Genomic DNA, 21,165 nt, shown 5'->3' with positions numbered 1-21,165 from the left:
CCTAGGCTTCAGTAGCTTCTGCTGATGGCATCTTACAGTATTACTTTTTAACAAAGCTATGTATGTGTCGTTTTGTCTTATGTATGCAATCTATGCTTAGATATTCTTTAAACGAATGAGAAAATCCACCTCTTTCAAGTGCATTTCTTTTGAGCTGTATCATTTATTTTCATTCAATTGGCCATGCTTTTCTTGCTGTGGAGCATCGTCTAGGTTTTTACATGTCAATATTATTTCTTGATACTAATAATTGGTCCTGTCTTGTAAAATTGCTGATGTTGGCAATTAGGCACTTTTTTATTTTTGCATGTACAGGTCATATTTTCTAATGCTAACACTGACCCTAACAGCACAAAAGAGTTATCCCAATATCTAAGTAATGTTGTTCTGGTCTATGTCTGTATAGTTTTGCTCTCAGTAATTCACCCTCTGCCTTATATCAAAGTATGTACACTACTTTTACTTATTTAAACTTTAATACACAGAGCAGGTTTTAAGCATTTTTAACTTATATTTATAAAGCATCATACTGGAAGTTGTACTTGCATGCAATCGCTCAGGTAAAATTCTCCACATGGGGGGGGGTCTCTAAAAGACCTTTCTCATTAAAATGAAGAATAACATAAGATAACACAGAATACTATAATCTCAACACATCATATAATTTAGCAAACATACATTGTTCTGACTGTGGCTTCAGGTATAGACTGATACACTTTTAAGCATGATATCTGAATATATCTTATGGCTATATTCATTAGTTTTGCCACTGAATGAAAATGGATACCATGTTTTTCTTTAACATGTTATTTTTCGGTTGCTTTATGACACCAAACTTGATTTTATGCGGTATTGTGCAACAAAATGGGTCATTTGACCTTTAGCCTACATGCTTCATTTGTGAAACAGGAGGTCTTAGAGTTCATTATGTTTCTATTTATTAGTAGCCATCACCTTACCAATAACTGAGCTGTACAATAATGAAACATAGATATGCTGCTATCAGAATAACATAGATCAACTAGCAAATTCTTATGTTTAGCTGCTGATAAATCCTAACAGGTCACAATCAAAAGTTTAATATGAAAGCACGTCAGTCATTCTTCAGAATGGCTAAGAATTTATTGAGAATTGTTGCTAGTGCCAGGTGTTCTAAATAGCACAGATTAAAATACTACATATACTAATGCTTCATTTAAACAAGTCTGACCATGAAGAAAAAGAAAAATCAGCATGGAATGCTTTCATTTTTAATTTTCAAGGTTATTTTTTATGTTTTTGTTTCATATTCGATTGAGATACATAGCCATGATTTTATAATGGGATGCTTTCAAAAATAATATTAAAGTATCATATAATTTCTTAATATCTCACTATCTGATTCTATTTCAGTGTTTAAAGTACTTGAATTAAAATACAGTATCACAACAGCAGCATGGTTGCAGCTTACATACCAGCTAGGTTCTAATATATGTATATTTTTTATTAGAAAAGAAGCCTTTTGGCAACAAATGATGATTTTACTTGGACAGCTGCCAATATTGTGTAGCCCCTGGCTGCTGTAATGTACAAGATTTCCATATGGATTTAAAAGGATTATTTCTTGCATTTAAACCACTACAAATAACACTGCAGTGTATTTCCCTGATTATAACAGGCATAGTGAACTATGACATTGTATTTAAAATCATCTGTTTTTAAGTTCAAGGATCTATTGCCATAGTGTGATTACTGAACCCCTCATTGCTTGATGTTACTGACCCTTATATAATGCTATATTCCTTCACTTACCTCAACAAAATAAAAGCAAGGCAGTAGCGTCACACTGTCCTTGGTCACTTTGCTTCTCTGCCTGCTCTTTGCAGACATGCTTCCCTCTTTCTTTAGCTTTGAATTTCCACAATGTTGGTGCAATAACTTTGCTATTTTAACGATCCACACCAGTCTTGCCTCTGTCGACTTAATGCTGCTGTTGCTTTTGTTAGTGGTTCTTAAGCATTCCCAGGAGTCACCTATGGAGTGTGCAGTTTCTGCTTCTCCTCACACAGCAACCCAGTTCTTTGTATAGCCAAACATAAAGGGAAAAAAATCTCTGCAATTCAAGGTCTGAAATGGCTGCCACTAAGACAGCACTGAGTATTTTCCTTTGCTATCCACAGCTGTTGTACTGTTTGCCTGTGAATGTGCGTGTGCCTGCATTATGCTCTGCTTGTGTTAGATCTGGGCCAGTGCTGCCAAGAGACAGGAGTCTTAAGAAAAGCATAGAGCAATGTGTAATACAGCAGGCAGCATAGAAAAGAGGAGTCAGCTGTGTGATAGAATAAATCACTCAAATGAGCACAGGTTCACTTTAAAAAGTCTGAGCCTTCTCTTTAATAGCTAGCATAGCAAAATATTATCTGCAATGATACTGCAGTCATGTTCTATATACCATGGGGAAGCTAGAGTTGTGATTGCATTTTGTGCTATCAAGTTTTACACACAATACTACAGTTTAATGCAGTATACAATGTTCAGTAAAGCATGAAATGTAGAACTGCAGATTGGTCTGCTTTGTATGGTATATATACCAAAGTGAAATGTGAATGTATAGCCTCTTCACTACAAAATAGTGCTGTCAGACATGAATGTATTCTCTTGACTAACTTGAGAATGATTTGAATACTCTTTTGTGGTGTTTACTTCCACTCACAATAACATTTGCTCTGAGAGATACAGGATCTAGCAGAAGCTGGCCATTTGGTACACAGTCTATGCATAGTTTATACACCGTTGGGCAGTAATGGAAAGCTAGCACAGCTAATCAGCTTTAAAGGGGAAAGTACAGCTTCAACTGTAGACAATTATGCTATTTGTGCATACTACGTATATGAAGGAATACATTCTAGAAACTGTGCAGCAACATTACAGACAATATTGTTATTACAGTTTATTTATTTAGTTAGTTATCTATTTACCATTTGTCAACCAGGTCAGTACACTGGTCCAAATACCCTTTTCTGGTATGGCCAAAGTCAAGAGGCAGCAAGAGACAAGCTGTAAAAACATCACAGTTCAAAGAATAAAAACATTAAAAACTCTGGAAACAATATATGCATAGCCGCTACATAATAGAGGCAATGTAAAGCATTATTGTATGAAAACATAATGTACGAAGTTCAGGTGAGCAACTTGAATTGTTACAATTAAGACAACAGTAAAAAGGAAAGACATAAAAACATATTTTATTCTGGAATATACAGCTTCAAAATCTATGTGCAATTTGAAGATCCTTAAAGATGTAGCACAACAGGGAACTTATTTATACTTTTAGGCCTGGTGTTAGTGAGTTACTTACTATAAAAAGTCAAAAAATAAATAAATAACTAAATACCAAATCATTTTACAACTCCACTGAGCTTAAATGAATGGCTGCAGAATAAGGCAGTGCTTAATATCCGAGATCTGCTAAGTAGCATGCAAGGTTGCATTTTGAAGTTCATAGGCAGACTACTACCATGACAAGTAATAACACACTGAATGAGTCTAATGCTACTTTAGGATAAGCAATTACATAATGTTAAAATAAAAATAGGCAGACAGATGCATTTTTGAACATACATCATATTCTGACTTTCAAACATTATCAAAACTAAATGAAAGCAATTTAATTATATAGATACTGGATAAAGCTGAACAGCCAGGAATCAATCACCATGGAAACCTTGTGGAAAGTGTAGTAGTGTCTACAAATAGTCTTAGGTAAGGAACACTTAACCTACATTGTCCCTCTATGTCCATAAGTCTTGAATAAGCTGCAGAACGAATTTAAATACTCCATTTCCATGTTTATTTACTTATTTTATTTATGGACATTTGTTTGCCATGAACGTCCAAATGGGTCACAAGAGTGTATTGTCAGCATTGGCCCAAGGAGAAAAGCTCCAATTTACACAGCTAAGTTGCAAAACATCTTCATAAGAAACATAATCAGTTATTTATAGTATTGTAGACAGAGAATAACAAATACAAATATTAGAGTGAAAAGAAGGAAAAAGATAAAACACAATTTGCAATTTTAGTTTGAGACATAATATTTCCAATTCTTGTTAGTTGCACTTAATTATCTAAGGTAGTAGCAGGCAGTATCACTCCATAAGAACATTTTTTCTCTCTCTGTTGTGTTTCTGAATTATGTTACTGTTTCTCCATAGTGCCTTACAAAAAATGTTCCAGTCTGTAAAACCACTTTTAGTGATCAGATAATAAGTAATATTTATCTTTTCAAAAATCCAAACACATACACGCTGTCCAACCGGCTATAAAACGCTGGGTATATTCCTTCACAATGCAAACTTCACGAATAAGCAACGATACTCCAAGCAGTAAAGCAAAGCTTTTTAATAAACAAGAACAAAGTGAGCGCTTTCGCCAATAGGCTTCATCAGACTAACAACAATTCGCTACTTTGCAAAACATTTAAAAACTCTTACATAAAATTTGATTGGTTGCTCACTACAACTTCTAATTAAAGTATTAAATTAATTAAATTAAGTAAAACTGACCTAAGGGAACCATCTAGAGGGGGAGATATCATTAATAGGACCCTTGAATGTGAAACCAGATGGATCATCAGACTTAGATCTGATATGCCACCAGGATTAAACGATAAAGTACAAATCAAACCATTCCTGAAGAATAGAAGGATTTTTAAACCCCACTAAATAGAGATTTCTTGTATACACTATTTAGGGTTTTATGCAGTGTGTTTTCACTGGTTGATATAGAGATGTATATAATGAATTTTTTACTTTATACGTTTTGGGTCTAACTTTATATTTCTTAATATTTACTGATGTCTGCGACTACTTTCTAATTTAAGAACATGATGTATATGTTGGATGCCTATCATAGATGTACACAATTAATACTATATCCACTGTCTTGCTTATAGTGTCTTGGTATATGCTCCCTTTAGGTTTGTTTTAATATAAATAGTAATGTAGTTGTACATGAACAACATTCTATCTATTGTTTTTGCCTATACTGTTTTGGTACATGCTCCCTTTAGGTCAGTTTCATTACTGAATACATATATATATAGCCGTTATTGTTTTGGTATATGTTCCTTTTAGGTTAGTTTTAATATTAATAATAATGTAGTTATATATGAATGACTTTTTATTCACTGTTTTCTGTCTATACTATCTTGATAGATGGTTCCCTTAGGTCAGTTTTACTATGTATATATATATACACATAATGCTTTTTTACTTGGATGGTCTTTGACCTGTTGTTTTCTTGCATATTATAACAATAGTTTGTGCCAGCATACAATGGACTTTTTATATGTATATTTTTGTAGGTATGTTTTTTAACAATACCTTTTACCTTTCCTCCTTCTGATGACATATGTATTAACATTTATAGTTGTTAGGATGTTATATATATATATATTTTAAATATGTATGTGATACATGATGTTGTTTCAGATGTGAGATGTGTCTTTTATTACTGTATTAATGTTTTGTGTTTTATATGCACTGTGCACTTTAAAGTATGGTGCTAATTAGAAGTTGTAGTGAGCAACCAATCAAATTTTATGTAAGAGTTTTTAAATGTTTTGCAAAGTAGCGAATTGTTGTTAGTCTGATGAAGCCTATTGGCGAAAGCGCTCACTTTGTTCTCGTTTATTAAAAAGCTTTGCTTTACTGCTTGGAGTATCGTTGCTTATTCGTGAAGTTTGCATTGTGAAGGAATATACCCAGCGTTTTATAGCCGGTTGGACAGCGTGTATGTGTTTGGATTTTTGGATTTGTTATATATTTTTTACACGCTAGTTCCAGCCTCTTTCAGTCTGCTGTTCCGCATTGGTTTTGTCATTTTAATATTTATCTTTTGTTTATTTTTTTGTCCAAACATCTGTGACTTAGAATGAAGATTTCCAAACTTCGGGCAGAACCAACATTACTTTCTTTGGACTATTATCTTCCTGTCAGTGGATCACAGATTTCACTTCTCCCGCAGAACATATCAAGATGTAAACATAATCTTTGGTTGCAGAAGAGTAATCATGAGGGCTGAAAGGAGAATTGTGTGTAAAAACAAGCTTATCAGTTCCCTGAACTACTTATACCTTACTATCCGACTTAGAGAAGCACATGCCATTGACTTTGAGGTAAACATCAATGAGTTCTGTGTTTAAGACTTACAGATGTGGAGATGACTTTCAGAGAAAAAAATGGAATTTTTAGTTAAGAATTTCAAATGTACAGTCAGTGGAGAAGAAGACAGTAGTATGGATAAGGTTATAAAATGGAAGATGAGCAAGAGAAATCAGATGACTAGAGAATGGATCCCCTTGTTTCCTTGGGTGGTGGTAATATGGTATAGGGGAAGGAGCATGGAGCTGCCGACTTGTTGGGGAAGCATGACTTCAATTAATAACACAATAATAAGATTGGAGTGCATCACCAGGAACACAGCCTAGATATGAGGTAAGAGCACAAATGTTCCCAATTAACTGTTGCTGCCTTTTAGTGCTATGGGCATCAGATCTTTATCACAGATAAGAAACATAGTAATGTAAGTTTCAAGATAATTTTGAAGCTTGCTCATATCTAAAAGACTATACATCTGCTTACGAATGAATATGGAAAATTTGCAAATGAAATGAAAGCTGTATTCTGTATTATCAGCCTGAAAAAAAAGGTATCTAACCTCTACATTACTCAGTCCTTCAAAGTACAAGATATCCCTTCCTCTTAATATAAGCTCATTCTGCTACCTTATAATTTAGATTTCCCATCCCACCAGCAGACCATATTTCTGAGGCAAACCATTCTTTTTAGAAATGTAACATTTCATGATATCCCTCTTGAAATAAGTACACTAAGATAGATAGTCAAGATTCATGGTCTTCATCTTGGGTCATCTCCCATCTGTAAAACCCATGGGATCAAATGTTTACCTTCTCTGTCATTTTCCAAGGCACACACCCATATCCTTAACATTATTTTATAATATTTATCATTTAATCATGTTACCATGGTATTAATGTATTGATTACTCTCTCTTATGATATATTGAATCATATTTAAGAAAGAAAGAATGACCACTGTTTTTTTTTTAATATTGCTCAAAGATGTCCCTGCTGTTGACATTGTTTGCTGTTTTTTGATCTGTTCTGAAACTGGTCCCCCCCCCCCAATTCCTGTGGTGGTGTTAAAGTTTATAAATCTGGTCTAACAGCTTTTGTGTTATCTGATTGTTTCAAGGCTTGCTGATTTAAAAATAGTCCCTGTTTGTAAATTCCTGCATACACTGTTAGAATCTCCTTGTGTTCTGACTGAAAAGTGCTTCTCACACAATCTGGAAATATATCGCCGATAAGTATATTTCTTGGCACTTTAACTTTTCAGAGTTCTGCATTGTCTTAATTTTGGGTCTATATTATATAAGCGAAAGCACAGAATTGTGAACACTATATAATTGACCAACAATCCCCAAAAACCCAAAATGTCAAACACACAGAAAAACACAAAATAAAGTGGGGGGGGGCTTCAACCCCCCCCTATTTAAATATACCAATTCCAAGATTGCACCACAGTGGAGGAAATGGCAAAGTCCCAAAAATGGCCCAGTGAATTTTTTCCCTAGGGAAAAAAATCACTGTTCCATGCTTTCAGTATTTTGCCATTTCACGTAATGACATTCAACTAAACAGAGTTCGCAATTCATTGCGTTTGCCAAAATAATAGGGACCCTTAATTTTTGCCTGACTGAATTATTTTATATATTTGTTGACATTGTTTGCTTTCTGATCTGTTCTGAAACTGGTTCCCCCCTATTCCTGTGGTGGTGTTAAAGTTTATAAAACTGGTCTAACAGATTTTGTGTTATCTGATTGTTTCAAGGCTTGCTGATTTAAAAACAGTCCCTGTTTGGAAATTCCTGCATACACTGTTAGAATCTCCTTGTGTTCTGACTGAAGAGTGCTTCTCAAACAATCTGGAAATATATCTCTGATAAGTATATTTCTTGGCACTTTAACTTTTCAGAGTTCTGCATTGTCTTAATTTTTGCCTGACTGAATTATTTTATATATTTGCTGACATTGCTGTTTTCTGATCTGTTCTGAAACTGGTCCCCCCCATTCCTGTGGTGTTGTTATAGTTGGTGGCTTTGAAGTTGCCCGCCCTTACGGTAAATTTGATCTGGGACATCTCTCCCAGTCTAATGTTCATTCTACCTGATACAGAGAGAACATTTGAGAAGGCCAACCCACTTAGGTTCTTAACCTTGAATTATCTTCTGCTCTTCCTTCCTCCCTTTGCACTTTATTAAAAAAAATTCTTGTGTTCTGTGTTGGAGGGAAGCCTTCTAGCTTATCAGTGGGAGTGGTAAGCACTAGGTAGCCTATCTATCACAAGAGGAGTGGTTTCTGGCACAGAAATTGTAGCTTTGTTTTTTCCATCTTTTTCAACTTTATGGTTTAAAAGCCCACTTCTGTGCGTGTTTCCCACCTTTCCTGTAACTAGTCTAGTCCAGATACAGATTTGCTGCATCCAAAACTGTTTGTAATCTTCTGAGACCCCAAGCCTTTCTGTGTTGAAGGGAAGCCTTCTAGCTTTTCAGTGGGAGTGGTAAGCACTAGGTAGCCTATCTACCACAAGAGGAGTGGTTTCTGGCCCAAAAACTGTAGTTTATTGACCATTTGGGCAGTTTTTCCATCTCTTTCAACTTTCTGGTTTAAAAGCCCTCATTTGTGTTTTTCCTGTGACTAGTCTAGTCCACATACAGATTTGTTATATCCAGGACTGTTTGTAAGCTTCTGAGTGGTGCCAAAGTCAGCTCTTCAATTTTTCCCTTAGATCTGCTAGTTCTCTCCTCTCCTGCACCTTTACTAGCTTATTAGTTTAGCACTCTACCAGACTTCTTGTAGCAATTATTGTAGCACACAAAATTGCTACCACCACTAAATGTTCTACAAGGAAACAGCTCCAGTACTTAATATTAAAAACCATCCCTCCAGGCATGTCTAAATGTCAGTTCCCTATGCTTTCTTCTATTAACCTGGTGAACTTGGGCATCCTGAGACAATGTAGCAACTGCCTCATGTACACTGATAACCCTCTCCTCTTACCTTCCAACAGTCAGACTTGGAGAGATGCACTTATATATCCAAATTGGAAGGCACGCAATCTCCAGCCAAGACCAGAATAGCTGGTTAAGAGGAGAAGGTCAACACGTGCACCACACCACATGGAACACACACCAGCACTGTCTTCACATAAAAACACAAACCACACACCCACCTTCGCTGAGGCTCTCAATAAAAATCTACCCAAACAGCAGAGACCTCCAAGGCAGAGATACACTCGACCACCACAACACAACACTAATCACGAGACACATAACTCTCCTAAACAGTGTGCCACTCAATCAAAGCCCCTAAGGCAAACCAGCATACCCAACACACTAGTCTTAGGTGACTCGATAGTGAGGCACACTGATGTCCCACTCACTAGGTTGAATAAGGAGAAAGTAACAGTCAGATGCCTGTCAGGCATCAGGATCCACCACATAACGCATGCACTCAGGTCCCTCAACAACACCAACACCAATTTCATCAAACAGGTAAATGCTCAGAAAGCATTTACTTAAGCAACATGAGGTTGTGTGAATAAATATCCCAGTAAGTCAAATAAGTTATTTTACAATGCTAGAAGTCTAAATCTCAAAATGCACTCACTCGAGGCACTCCTTAAAATGGAGAACATCGATATATGTGCAGTGACTGAGACCTGATTCAAGGCTCCAGAGAGCACCCCTGCACTACCAGGCTATAACTCATACCACACTTTTCGGCCATGTAACCTGGACCGAAACACCAAAGGTGGAGGTGTGTCCATATTCATTAAGGATATCCACACCTCCAGGCTAGTTGCTCAGCACAATGCATCCGAGGTTATCCAAGTGCAACTAACTCTGGGCAAAACTGCAATCCAAATTGTAGCTTGCTACCATGCCCCAGGATTCCCACTCCTCTTTTCTTGATGTACTGGAAAATATTAGGATGCAACCAAACACCCTAATAATGGGTGACTTCAACTACCCCACCATTAACTGGGAAAACTATTTGTGTACCAACTCCTTAGCTCAATGCTTTCTGGAATTCATAAACTCCAATGCCCTGGATCAACTTATCCACACCCCCACCAGGGGCAACAATATCCTAGACCTAGTTATTACCAACATGAGTGACCGGTGTTCCACACCTGAAGTCAACTCCTCATTGGTCCGATCCGACCATAAGCTAATCACCCTTGATATCCACATCCCACCCCACCCCCCATTAAGGAAACCACAGTAAAAAAATTCTCCAAAGCCAACTACATGCTTCTTAAGACAGAAGTGGGGAACTTCATGACACCCATGCAGATGGACAATACAGTTACAACTGCTGAATCCTACACAAATGCACTCTATAAGAATTTACGCGAGTGCATGGATCATGCTATCCCAAACAGAACCAAGATGCTATCCTCCAAAAAAAGGAAGCCAATCTGGTGGTCCCCTGCCATAAATTAACTGTACAACAGAAGGAAGAAACTGTTGCAAAAGCGAGTAAAATTCCATGAGTGGAGGAGCTCCCTGGTCAGCCTCAGTAAGAAGCTGAGATTCCTTACAAGATCCTCCAAAGCTAGCTATGAAAACAAAATTGCCACTAATTCCAAGGACAACCACAAAGCATTCTATAGCTATGTCAAGAATCTCAATGGCAACACTCAGATCTGCTTTGAATTACAGCACAAAGGCATGAAAATTACAGAACCAACTGATATTGCCAACATCCTGGCAGATAGGTTCAGTGCTATCTTTACCCCCCTTCTCACTCCTTAAAAAGCCCATATCTATACAAGAAGAATGCAGAGTCCCTGTAATCACAGCCACAGGTAAAAACTGCACTCTCTAAAGCCAAAAACACAGCATCCACGGGACCGGACAACATCCCAGGCTGCGTTTTACACGAACTTCAGAATGAACTGGCTCCCCACTTAAGCACCATATTCAATAATAGCCTCACATGAGGCTTTGTGCCCACTGAATGGTGCACAACAACAGTTATCCCACTGCACAAAGGGGGAGTCACCACTGATCCTGGGAACTATTGACCTATTAGCCTGACAAGCCTGGTCTGCAAGGCCATGGAATGTGTCATCATGGAACTCATAAACAAAGACATTGGTAACCTCCAAACTCTGGATCCCACCCAGTTCGGGTTTGTGAAAGGCAGATCATGCCTTCTGAACCTGATCAACTTCTTTGAGGCAGTCACCAAATCCGTAGATGAGGGTAAGGTGGTTCATACAGCCTATCTTGACCTCGCCAAGTCTTTCAACACCATCCCCCATTCTGGAATTATAGCAAAACTCACTAAACTAGGTATAAATCCCTATGTCACAAGATGGGTTGCCAACTGGCTCACTGACAGAACCCACACTGTAAAAGTTGCAGATTCCAAATCTGACCACAAAGTAGTGACAAGTGGAGTACCACAGGGTTCCATCCTGGGACCTCTCCTGTTTGGTATCTACTTCTCTGACGTACAGGCTAACACAGAAGGCCTCTGGCTAACGAAGTTTGCAGATGACTGCAATCTAGGAGCCATAGTCAAGTCCCCAGATGATGTGGATATCCTACAGAAGGGCCTCGCTGAGACAGATGCCTGGTGTCAGAGCCATGACCTCACCTCAATGCCAAAAAGTGTATCGTCATCCCCTTTGGTAAATTCTCTGTACCCATGAAGTACCACATAGGCAGCAATCTACTTAACACTGAATGCGTGATAAGAGACCTTGGGACCCAGGTGGACAGTAGTCTCTCCTTTGATAGTCACATCATCACAGTAGTCAGGAAGTCCTTCTATGTGGCACACCTCATTATAAAAGGGTTCTCATCCGGGAAAAAAGAGGTCATTGTTCCCCTCTACTCGACACTCATTAGACCCATTATAGAGTACAATGCCCCTTTTGGAATGTACCTCACAAGACATCTGCAGCAGCTGGAAAGGCCACAAAAGTATCTCACAAAGAGGATTACTGGCCTCAAACAAATGCCCTACACTAACCGCCTCAAAAAACTCCATCTTTACTCCATAGCATATCGCCTACTCCAAGGTGATCTCTGCCTAACATATAAAGCTATGTCAAACCCAGAGCTGTTGGACATGCTACACCTAAATAAATCCCAATCCCTCCAAGCTACACACTCTAGGGACCTAAACCTTGTCACCACAATAAACAGGACATGCTGGAGGGATAGATTCCTGTCCCAGAGACTTCCCATACTCTGTAACAGGCCACCCATCTATGTCAAACAAAGTTCTTCATTAGCACTCTTCAAGAAAAATCTTGATGAGTGGATGGGAAATAGGAAATACACCCCGGGGATCACTTCTGTGTCTCTGCTTGACAGTGGCACAGGAAAATAACTTTCTTGGGTGGCGTAAGCCAGGGAACCTTGTTGGCTAGGCTTAAGTAGGCCCTTGGGCCGATAGCCTAGTACCTACCTATGAACCTATGAACCTATGAAGGTATATGCTCCATTTTAGTTTGACAGCATTGTTAATAGATTAGTCAAGGTTACATCTGCATATTTCACAGGGGCACATGATGAGTCAACCCAGAATCCAAGGTACTTAGAAAAGTTAGCTGTTTTAGTAATGCCTCCCAAGGGAGATAAACATTGTCTCTATAGTGGGTAGTTTCAAACAAAATTGTTTTCATTTTAAAATAATTTATACTGATAATCCTCTTTTAGACTGCAATTTACTTATACCTCTGCATGGATATAATGTTGCCAACAGAGTGATCAGTAAGCGATACAGACAGTCAGTGCATTCGGTGTTGTTGATGTGTAGTACAAATGGAAACGGCTAGATCCTAATACTTATCCTTGAGGAATTCCTTCTGTTTGTGACTCGGGATAAAAAACTGCATTTTTTCACTTGTACACAAAACCATCTTTCAACAACATAGTTCTCAAATGATGAAAGTACACATTTATCTGATTCACACACAAACAAATCATTTTAGAGCTAAGTATGAGATTTTGCAGCAAAAGCTTTAGTTTTCAATGAACAGCCCACCACTAAAGTTATTATTTTCCATAGCAGTAATGGACAGTTGTACATTTTGGGTGTTGAGTTATTTTCTGAGTCTGTGTTGCCAGCTTCCCTATAGGTTATTGAGCTTAGGTTAGATGAGGAGCCAACTGGATAAGTTCAACTCAGTGAAACTGAGCTCCTGATTGATGCTTCTACAGGAAAGCACTGGCAGCCCAGATTCTAAGCATGCACTGGCAGTCATTCCTTTTTTGGGGAGCATTTCCCCCTTTTTTATGTTTAGCATTGTAAAAGGTTTAACTCCCCAAATCGCGGGGGGGGGGGGTTGTGGTGTAATTTGCCTCCTGCAAAAATGTGCTTTATTTTTTATTTATCATTGGGGAAAGGTTACAGTCACTTGTTTTTTGTCTGGTTGCAACCCTATCCAGATATACATTGATGAGTCATTGTGCAAGTAGTGTTGACAAACAAGACAGTAAACCAGACAAAAAATCAAACAAAACTTTATTTTCTATCACTACTGCTTGCTGTATCCTTTTGTCATTCTATGTCCACTTATATGCCCATCAGTTTAGCTACAAGGGTCCTAGGTGCCAACATATAAAAAGCATAACCAAAGTCAAGGTACACTGCAAAGAGTAATCCCACCATCTACCATCTCCACTGTCTGAAGAGAATTGAATCTTCACTGCATTTCTGAATGTTAGCTATCACTGATGTATAAATGTGCATGCTTTGTAAATAACTTTACATAAGTTATCTCTGAGCACATCAGGCCAACTAAAAATAACATTGTAGTGGATTGGGGAGAGCTATATAGTGTCAGTGCATAGTGCTAATTTTTTCACTAGTATTACATTGAAATGCAAATGCAATCCAGTTCTGTGCAGCGCGGACATAATTAAAAACACCAGCTCATAGTAACTAGCATTTCCTGATTGCACTAGCTGTCACTGAACACCACTTGGGCTCAAACCATCTGGTCATCCAAACTGGTCTGTTCACCATACTTTACCCTTCACAAGGTGATCATTGCCTGATTCTGTTATCCTTTAGTAATAAGAGTTTTAAAGTTCAGTGCAACTAACTGAGTAACATTGCTTAACAGCAAAGTCAGATATGCACTGTGCCTTTCATAATCTGTGTAACACCTTGTAGTTCCTGCATGAAAACTAAATAACATAATTTAAAAGGCGAGTGAAGAGTCTAGTACTGGCAAAGAGGACCTAAAAGCTATAATACCTAATGAAGAACAGAACAAGTACTGGAAAAATACAAAGCATCTCCCATTCACTCATTAACAACAAACCTACATGAAATTACTAGAAAAAAGAGGTGCTGTGCCCCATTTACACCTTGCATTGAATCACAGGTGCCATCAAAATTATATTACAGTCATAGCTAGCTCAGGAGGCATAGTGGAATAAAGCCTTGACTATGACACAGATAACATGAAATTGATTAGCAGATCAAGCACCGGTTACTGCTGGCCAGAAGGAAGATGAATAATGATGCATTTGTCTGCTTGCTTCTTCTGTGAGAGACAGTGTGGGGTCTCCTGGGTGAAGTGCATTTTCTTGACCCTCAGTGGTGATTCTGGGACCATAATGAACACTACTGGTGCTGTAGTTAGCCAGGCAAATGAAGGCAGTATCACCACACGGGTTAGGCATTTTCTTTGCAGTGCATTTGCTGGCCCACCCAGATGACATTGGCCCTGCATGTCAGTGGGAAGTAGAGATTAATAAAAGCCTTGGAGTATGACAGCAAATATAACATTGCAGGTATACCAGCTCTGCTTTAACTATTCTATGTTTCTTTCCATTTCATCCTTCCTATTATGCCAATGGCAGCATCACTAAAGGGGTAATACCAGCTGTCAGATTGCTTTCTTTCTCCTCTTACCTCCCTTCAGGGCTGTCTCATTCAGGTGTCATTGTGAGGTGAGGGCGTCCTGAAATCATTGGAAGGAATGGATTACGATATAGAGGCATGCAGGAGACTAAAAAAATAAAAAGGTACCACTTTTATGTCCCAAAAATGGGAAGCATCAAAAACATGGTTGCATATTGATAGGCTATATATGAAAATCATGGACAGGAGGGGTGAAAACACACATGCTTAGTCACCTGAAATGAAGTCTCAACACATTTCACAGCTCTCTCTTCAGTTCATACTCAAAATGAATAGCACAACTCTGGGTCCCCAAACTCATGTTTGACCTCATATACTTGCACATATCTTCAAGTATATGCAACAGCTGTGAACAAGACTAGCAAACCCTAACAGCCTACTCACTAAAGTGCACAAGTCTAAAGAGGTAGTTCATGATTCCACTGACTGGACAGAATCTGCAACATCCTTCATGCACTTGAGGTTTATCTTATACCTGAAGTCTCTGACCTAATATTCAGGTGTATGATTTTTCATGGAAGCAGAAGAATCTGATCACCACAGAGAGGTAAACCATATACTTGTACCATTTCTTAAAGGAGAGACCACCATTTCAGTGTAGCAGTCCACAGGAAATGTCCTTGCCTTTTACAACACAGAAAAGATCTATGAACACCATCTGAGGCTTGTCCATTGCAGTCAGTATCTCTGGTCTGATGTCATCTTTACTACTGTGAAGACCTCTGACCATTACAATAATTTTTGCTGCACTGATAGAATCCATTCCACCAAAGATATCAGGTACTGCTTCCTGATTGAAAAGTATGTTTACCAGGCCACAGACCAGTTCCATCTCTCAGGAATTTTCTGCTCTACTCCACGCTCTTAGTACAGTCTAAGTGCAGTTGAATCTTCCTATCAAAAGACACAGAATGGTTTGCCTGGACCTCTTTCTCTCAAGTCTAGTGGTAGTCTTTTTCCATGACCTCACCAAACTCTTTCCAGGGTTTAATTTTTAATATGATAACAGCTCTGCTTGTGGTCTTCTTATCCTGCTAATACCACTCATATGATTGGCATCCATCTAGAAGTATTACTGAGTCCACTTTTTTCAGCATGACAGCTTCTTTCACTGATGATGTTGTCCAGTGTATTCTTGGCTCAACATCATGATATGTACTGTAAACCATTTGGCCACAGCTTCTTTGTCCTGTTTCAGCAACTAAGGCCCTGAGTATTGTCCATCCAAATATATTGCCCCAGCCACTTGGAACACTTGTCAAAGTCTTCTTAGAGGTAGATGCTGAACTCATCATCTCACACAGATGTTTCTGAAGGGTAATTCTGAGAGATCTGTTCTACTTATCTAACTCGGTACAGTGCCTTGTGTGAAGAATTCGGCACACTGTTGTGTATTGACCTGTTGTCAGAACTTGACATCTCTTTATCTGAGCAGCCAGAATATGTGGCCTTAGATGTGAAAACCACTAACAAATTTTGCTGTGAGCCTTTAGTCCATAATGATATGCTACCAAGTTCACTTACAGGTTTAAATATGTTCAAATATGGCCATAAGTTCAGTAAGAACCAACCACTTGGGATGAGATTCCGATAGTTGTTCCTGCTAGTCATAACTCTCCAATCTGATGTGAAGTTTGAAAACCTCTAATAAGATTATAGAGTCCTAAAACATTGTCCACTTCATCATCTTACCTACCATGTACAACAGGACTGAATATCTGTATAGCTGTTTGGCATTTAAGTGCAAACAACTGTTAAACTCTTCTCTCTGACTTTCAGCTACACTACAGCAATTCTCTCTCTCTCTCTCTCTCTCTCTCTCTGTCTTCTACTAAAAGTAATCTAATTGAATAACCCTCATCCAGGCATTTACAATTATTTCCACACTTGCTTTGGCCTATTCCAAGAAAGAAAGTATGGTTTCAGAACCCATTTTTGTAAAGATGACCACAGCTAAATCTAGAAAATATTTTTCCACCTCTTTCAATACTTAGAGACATTACCCAAAAGTTATGTGATATTGTAACACCAGATTCCACAAATACCTTCCCCAAATTCATCCATCTCATGCCTGTCATCCAGCTGACACTGAGACTGACCCATGCTTCACAACCCAGGTGCCAAGCCAACTAGATGGATCAAAGTCACTATTTTGAGATGTGCTGCCTCATGTTAAGTGAGTTGCTTTGCTGTCAGGTGTTATCTCCATGACTGAATGCTGATAACTACAGTCCAGACGGGTTATTATAATTTTAATTTGCAAATGTAGGTCCTTCCTTTTTATCATTCTTTGCATGGTATCTCACTCCAGTCCTATGAATTTACTATGGTTAATAGAGTATTGCTTCATTAGCACTTGATTAAGCTAAACCAAAACATCTAGTTTTCAGTGACACTCCTGAGATTATAAAGCACATAAACAATACTTTTTTTACAAGTGGACAAGACCTTTGAACGTCCTGTTTTGCTAGTAAGCCTTCATACCCCCATTTGTAAATATACCTATTCCTAACATACACAAACTCAAAGCAGAAAGAGCCAGTAGAAATCAAAATGAAACAGTGTCCCTCTTGTCTGACTTCACAATGCAGTCAGTGTGCAACCTGAGTGGCCTCATTACAGTGAAAATCAACAATAGGAAACTAGTGACCTTCCTGTGCTGATGTTCCAAGACTCATTTGGGATGCCAGAAAATATTAGACTCTGCTTCTCATCTTAATGAAGTGATACACAACAGTATATCCTTTTTTTACTACTAGATACATTTCAACAGTCAACTCATGCAATGTGCTATTTTCCCTCAATGCCTAGTGAAGTTACCTTTGGAATTTATCTTTGGCTCTCTGATATTCAAAGAGTTTTACTAGACAAGCAGCATGGGTGACCATATACAGCCCAATCAGGCAACTCAGAAAGTTTAGTAGGTGAATTTGCTACCCTGTTGGATGAAGTGCCTCACTGATTACCAAAAGATGAAAAAGTTGCCATGCAATCATCAAGGCAGAACTTGAAGGGGGTCTATATTCTACACTGTTTGTCATGCAAGTAGTGCTTGAACCACAGGTAGGGATTCTTTGGGTGAAGAAACTACCTTTCCTTACTGCTTGTTTGTGTTATGATAATGGGAAAGGTCTTCAGTGTGACTTTTTTAGCATTACCAGTATTTCTAATGTGGATGAGGTTTAGTAAGGGAGGATTTTCATAGCCTAGAAGATGAAGTAGAGGTCAAAACACAGGAACCCATTTAAGATAGAGAAAAGACAGATATTTTTCAGTCTATTCAGGTATTTAAGCAAAGTTAGTCATTTGATTTTTCTTAGTTAAAAAATGCTATGGCTTTTGTAGTTAGGCAAGGAGTTTGGAACAGTACATTACAAATGGTGCATTGTATTCTATAACAGGACTAATGACCAAGGAATGGGGGTGATAGAGTATAACAAGTTTGCAACTGGTAATCGATATACCTACCTTTGATAACTAACTCGGCATGAGTTCATAACTACAACAGACATATGATGCTCAAAGGGTAGTTTATTATCACTGAAGGTACACATATCTCTATTATCTGTGCTGAGCTTAAGTGGAGTTCTGTTTTGACATTTTTTTTTTTCAAAAACAACTAGGCCACATTTTTTGGCATTAAGCTTAAGGCCATGCTTTGTACACCCAGTGCTGGTTCTTGCACATCCCTCTTGAAGTATATGTCTGTCTATGGTTGAGTCAGTATTTGTACTAATTTATATCAAAAATAGCTAGTATTTGTACTCATTTTATAGTCATAGGCCAACTTGATTAGCTATAGACCCTTGACATTTGTTTTCATGTTGGAGAAGTAGATAGTGAAGATTAGGGTATATGGAACAGATGCCTGAGGGACAAGGACACCACTAGTGATATGCCTTTTAGAAGAAAATGTGCTTCAGCTCTTATTGTATGCATTTTATCACAGAAACAATTTGTAACTAAGTGGGTAATGGAGGGGGTTATGTTTAAATTAGTGAGGTTGCAGATAATGCCATCAGAGAGAATCGCGTCAAAAGCTTTACTGAGGTCCAGATAGCAGTATGAATAGAATGTCTTTTGTCAATGTCATCTGGTACATTTTCAAAGAAATTAGTTTAATTAATGAGACAGGATTTACCTTACACAACTCAAAATCAATTAGTAATGACAGCTTCTAGTTCATGTTTCATTGGTTATGAAATTGACCAAGATATGTTCCACAATTTTATACTTGATGCTGATGAGTCTTACAGGATGACAGTTGCTAGGGTCTGTGGGTGGAGTCAGAGTTAGGAAGTGGTACCATGATGGCCATTCTGCAGAGACCTGGTACATGCCTTGTAAACAGATAAATGCTGAACAGGTTTAGGAGTTCAGTAATTTTGTACTTTGATTTAACTAAGAAACAGCCCAATAATTTATCTGAGTAAATTGAGCTAGCTTCTTGGATCTAGTCCATAGTGATATTGGGAAAGGTGAATATACTGATTCAAGGGAGAGGAGAGATGGTGGATGGAAGTGAAGAAACTGGTACTGAATTTGTCATCTAGGGTGCTGGATATGGCTTGACGTTCAGAATATGTAGCGTCATTCATTTGGAGCTTGGTGAAAAGTGTGTAATTACAAAAGACATTATGGTTATCAATGGAATAGATGTTTACTTTCAGTTCATATCCAGCAATAGTCTTACTAATGGTATGTTTGCGTCATCCGCTGGACTGCCTTAGTACCTTGTTATGGTGGAAGATGGAAAATGTTTTCTATGAAACAAGTGCATTTTGTTTCCCTTTTACATAGTTTTCATATTAAGACTTGCCACAGTGTTTCTTTTTGAACTTCACATTATAATTACACCAGCTGGGGATGAAATTCTCTGTAAAGTGGTTTTAAAGGTCATAGAGATCACTGATTGAGGTGGCAGAGGGTGATAGGCTTTTGATTTTTTTCATGACCTCATACAGACAGAGAGAGAGAGAGAGAGAGAGAGAGAGAGAGATCAGATTATTTTTTTCATAATCTCTGATTATGGTAGAGTTATTGTGCAAGATGGCACCAGTTTTAAAGAAGACACTTTAGTGGTAAATTTATTTATTTTATTTATTGACATTTGTTAGCCGGGTTTGTCCAGCTGGGCTTGTGGCCCATTTTCAGTGGAGACCGAGGAGAAAAGCTCCAGTAATACATTTTAAAACAAGTACAATTTTAAACAATGTTGATATAATAGCAGTTATAGCAAAACGATTCACAATATGTTGGGTTACATGCATAAAGTTAAAGTTGCATTAAAAAGAAGCTAAGCAACAATTTTACATTGATATAGTTCAATAGGTCAACAATAAACATTTTTTGTTTGTATAAAATTGTGCAAATGCATAGTAGACACATTGGAGAGAGAGGTGTAATGAGGTACTAAGTATGGTCCTTTTGAGGATACATAAAGGGAAGGAAGACTAGGTAGGGTCATGGCAAGGGCAGGTTCGGGAATTGAGAAAATAAGCTTTTAGTTCATTTTTAAAGTGTGAGGTGTTGTGGGAGATTGAACGTAAATCAAGGGGAAGTTTGTTCCAAGCATGGGCAAGGGAGTGTTTGTAGAGTAGTTTGCCTACTGACCTTTTTGGGTGGTAGATATCAAGTAATTGTTGGTTAGAAGTACAGAGGGTCCGGGATGGGGTGTAGATGGAGACTAAGGAAGATAGAGATGGACAGAAGGAGGGTTTATAAAGAATAGAGTGTAGCATATGAAATTGATAAGATAGCAGAAACTGGGGAAGTTCAAGCCATTGAAGAGAGTTTAAAGAAACGCAATGGTGTGAGTTGTATGGGGAGTTAGTAATGAATCTGGCTATTTTATGGTAAGTCTGTTGCAGTTTGTTTAGAGTGGAGGCCTGGATATTTGTAAGAACTGGGGCAGCGTATAAGAGAGAGGGGAGGAGGAGTGCCTGGCCCAGGGTAAGTCTAGATTCAGGGGTTAGAAATTTTTTGTTCCGATATAGCAGACCTAGTTTCTGGTTTGTTTTTTTATACATTGGAGTATGTGTAGGTTGAACTTGAGTTTGTCATCGATAATGACCCCTAGGAGTTTTGTGTGGGTGTCAGGTTGGATGTTTATATTGTTAGAAGATGTAATAAAAAGGAGGTTT

The 21,165-nt window shown here is 38.1% G+C and overlaps 1 protein-coding gene across 1 annotated transcript in view; it reads right to left on the bottom strand.

The window, feature by feature from the left end:
* The window catches only part of PLPPR4 (phospholipid phosphatase related 4), a 922,943-nt gene extending 920,624 nt beyond the window's left edge, over positions 1–2,319 (bottom strand). The window contains exon 1 of the mRNA XM_044085713.1: positions 1,792–2,319. Coding sequence (XP_043941648.1) covers positions 1,792–1,869 — 78 coding nt within the window. The 5' untranslated portion in view covers positions 1,870–2,319. The remainder of the gene's footprint in view (positions 1–1,791) is intronic.
* Between the last annotated feature and the right edge of the window lie 18,846 nt (positions 2,320–21,165).

The sequence above is a fragment of the Protopterus annectens genome, chromosome 10.part0 (assembly GCF_019279795.1).
Source record: "Protopterus annectens isolate FY-2018-M chromosome 10.part0, PAN1.0, whole genome shotgun sequence".
Taxonomy (NCBI): Eukaryota; Metazoa; Chordata; order Ceratodontiformes; family Protopteridae; genus Protopterus; species Protopterus annectens.
This window is presented reverse-complemented; position numbering and strand designations above follow the sequence as displayed.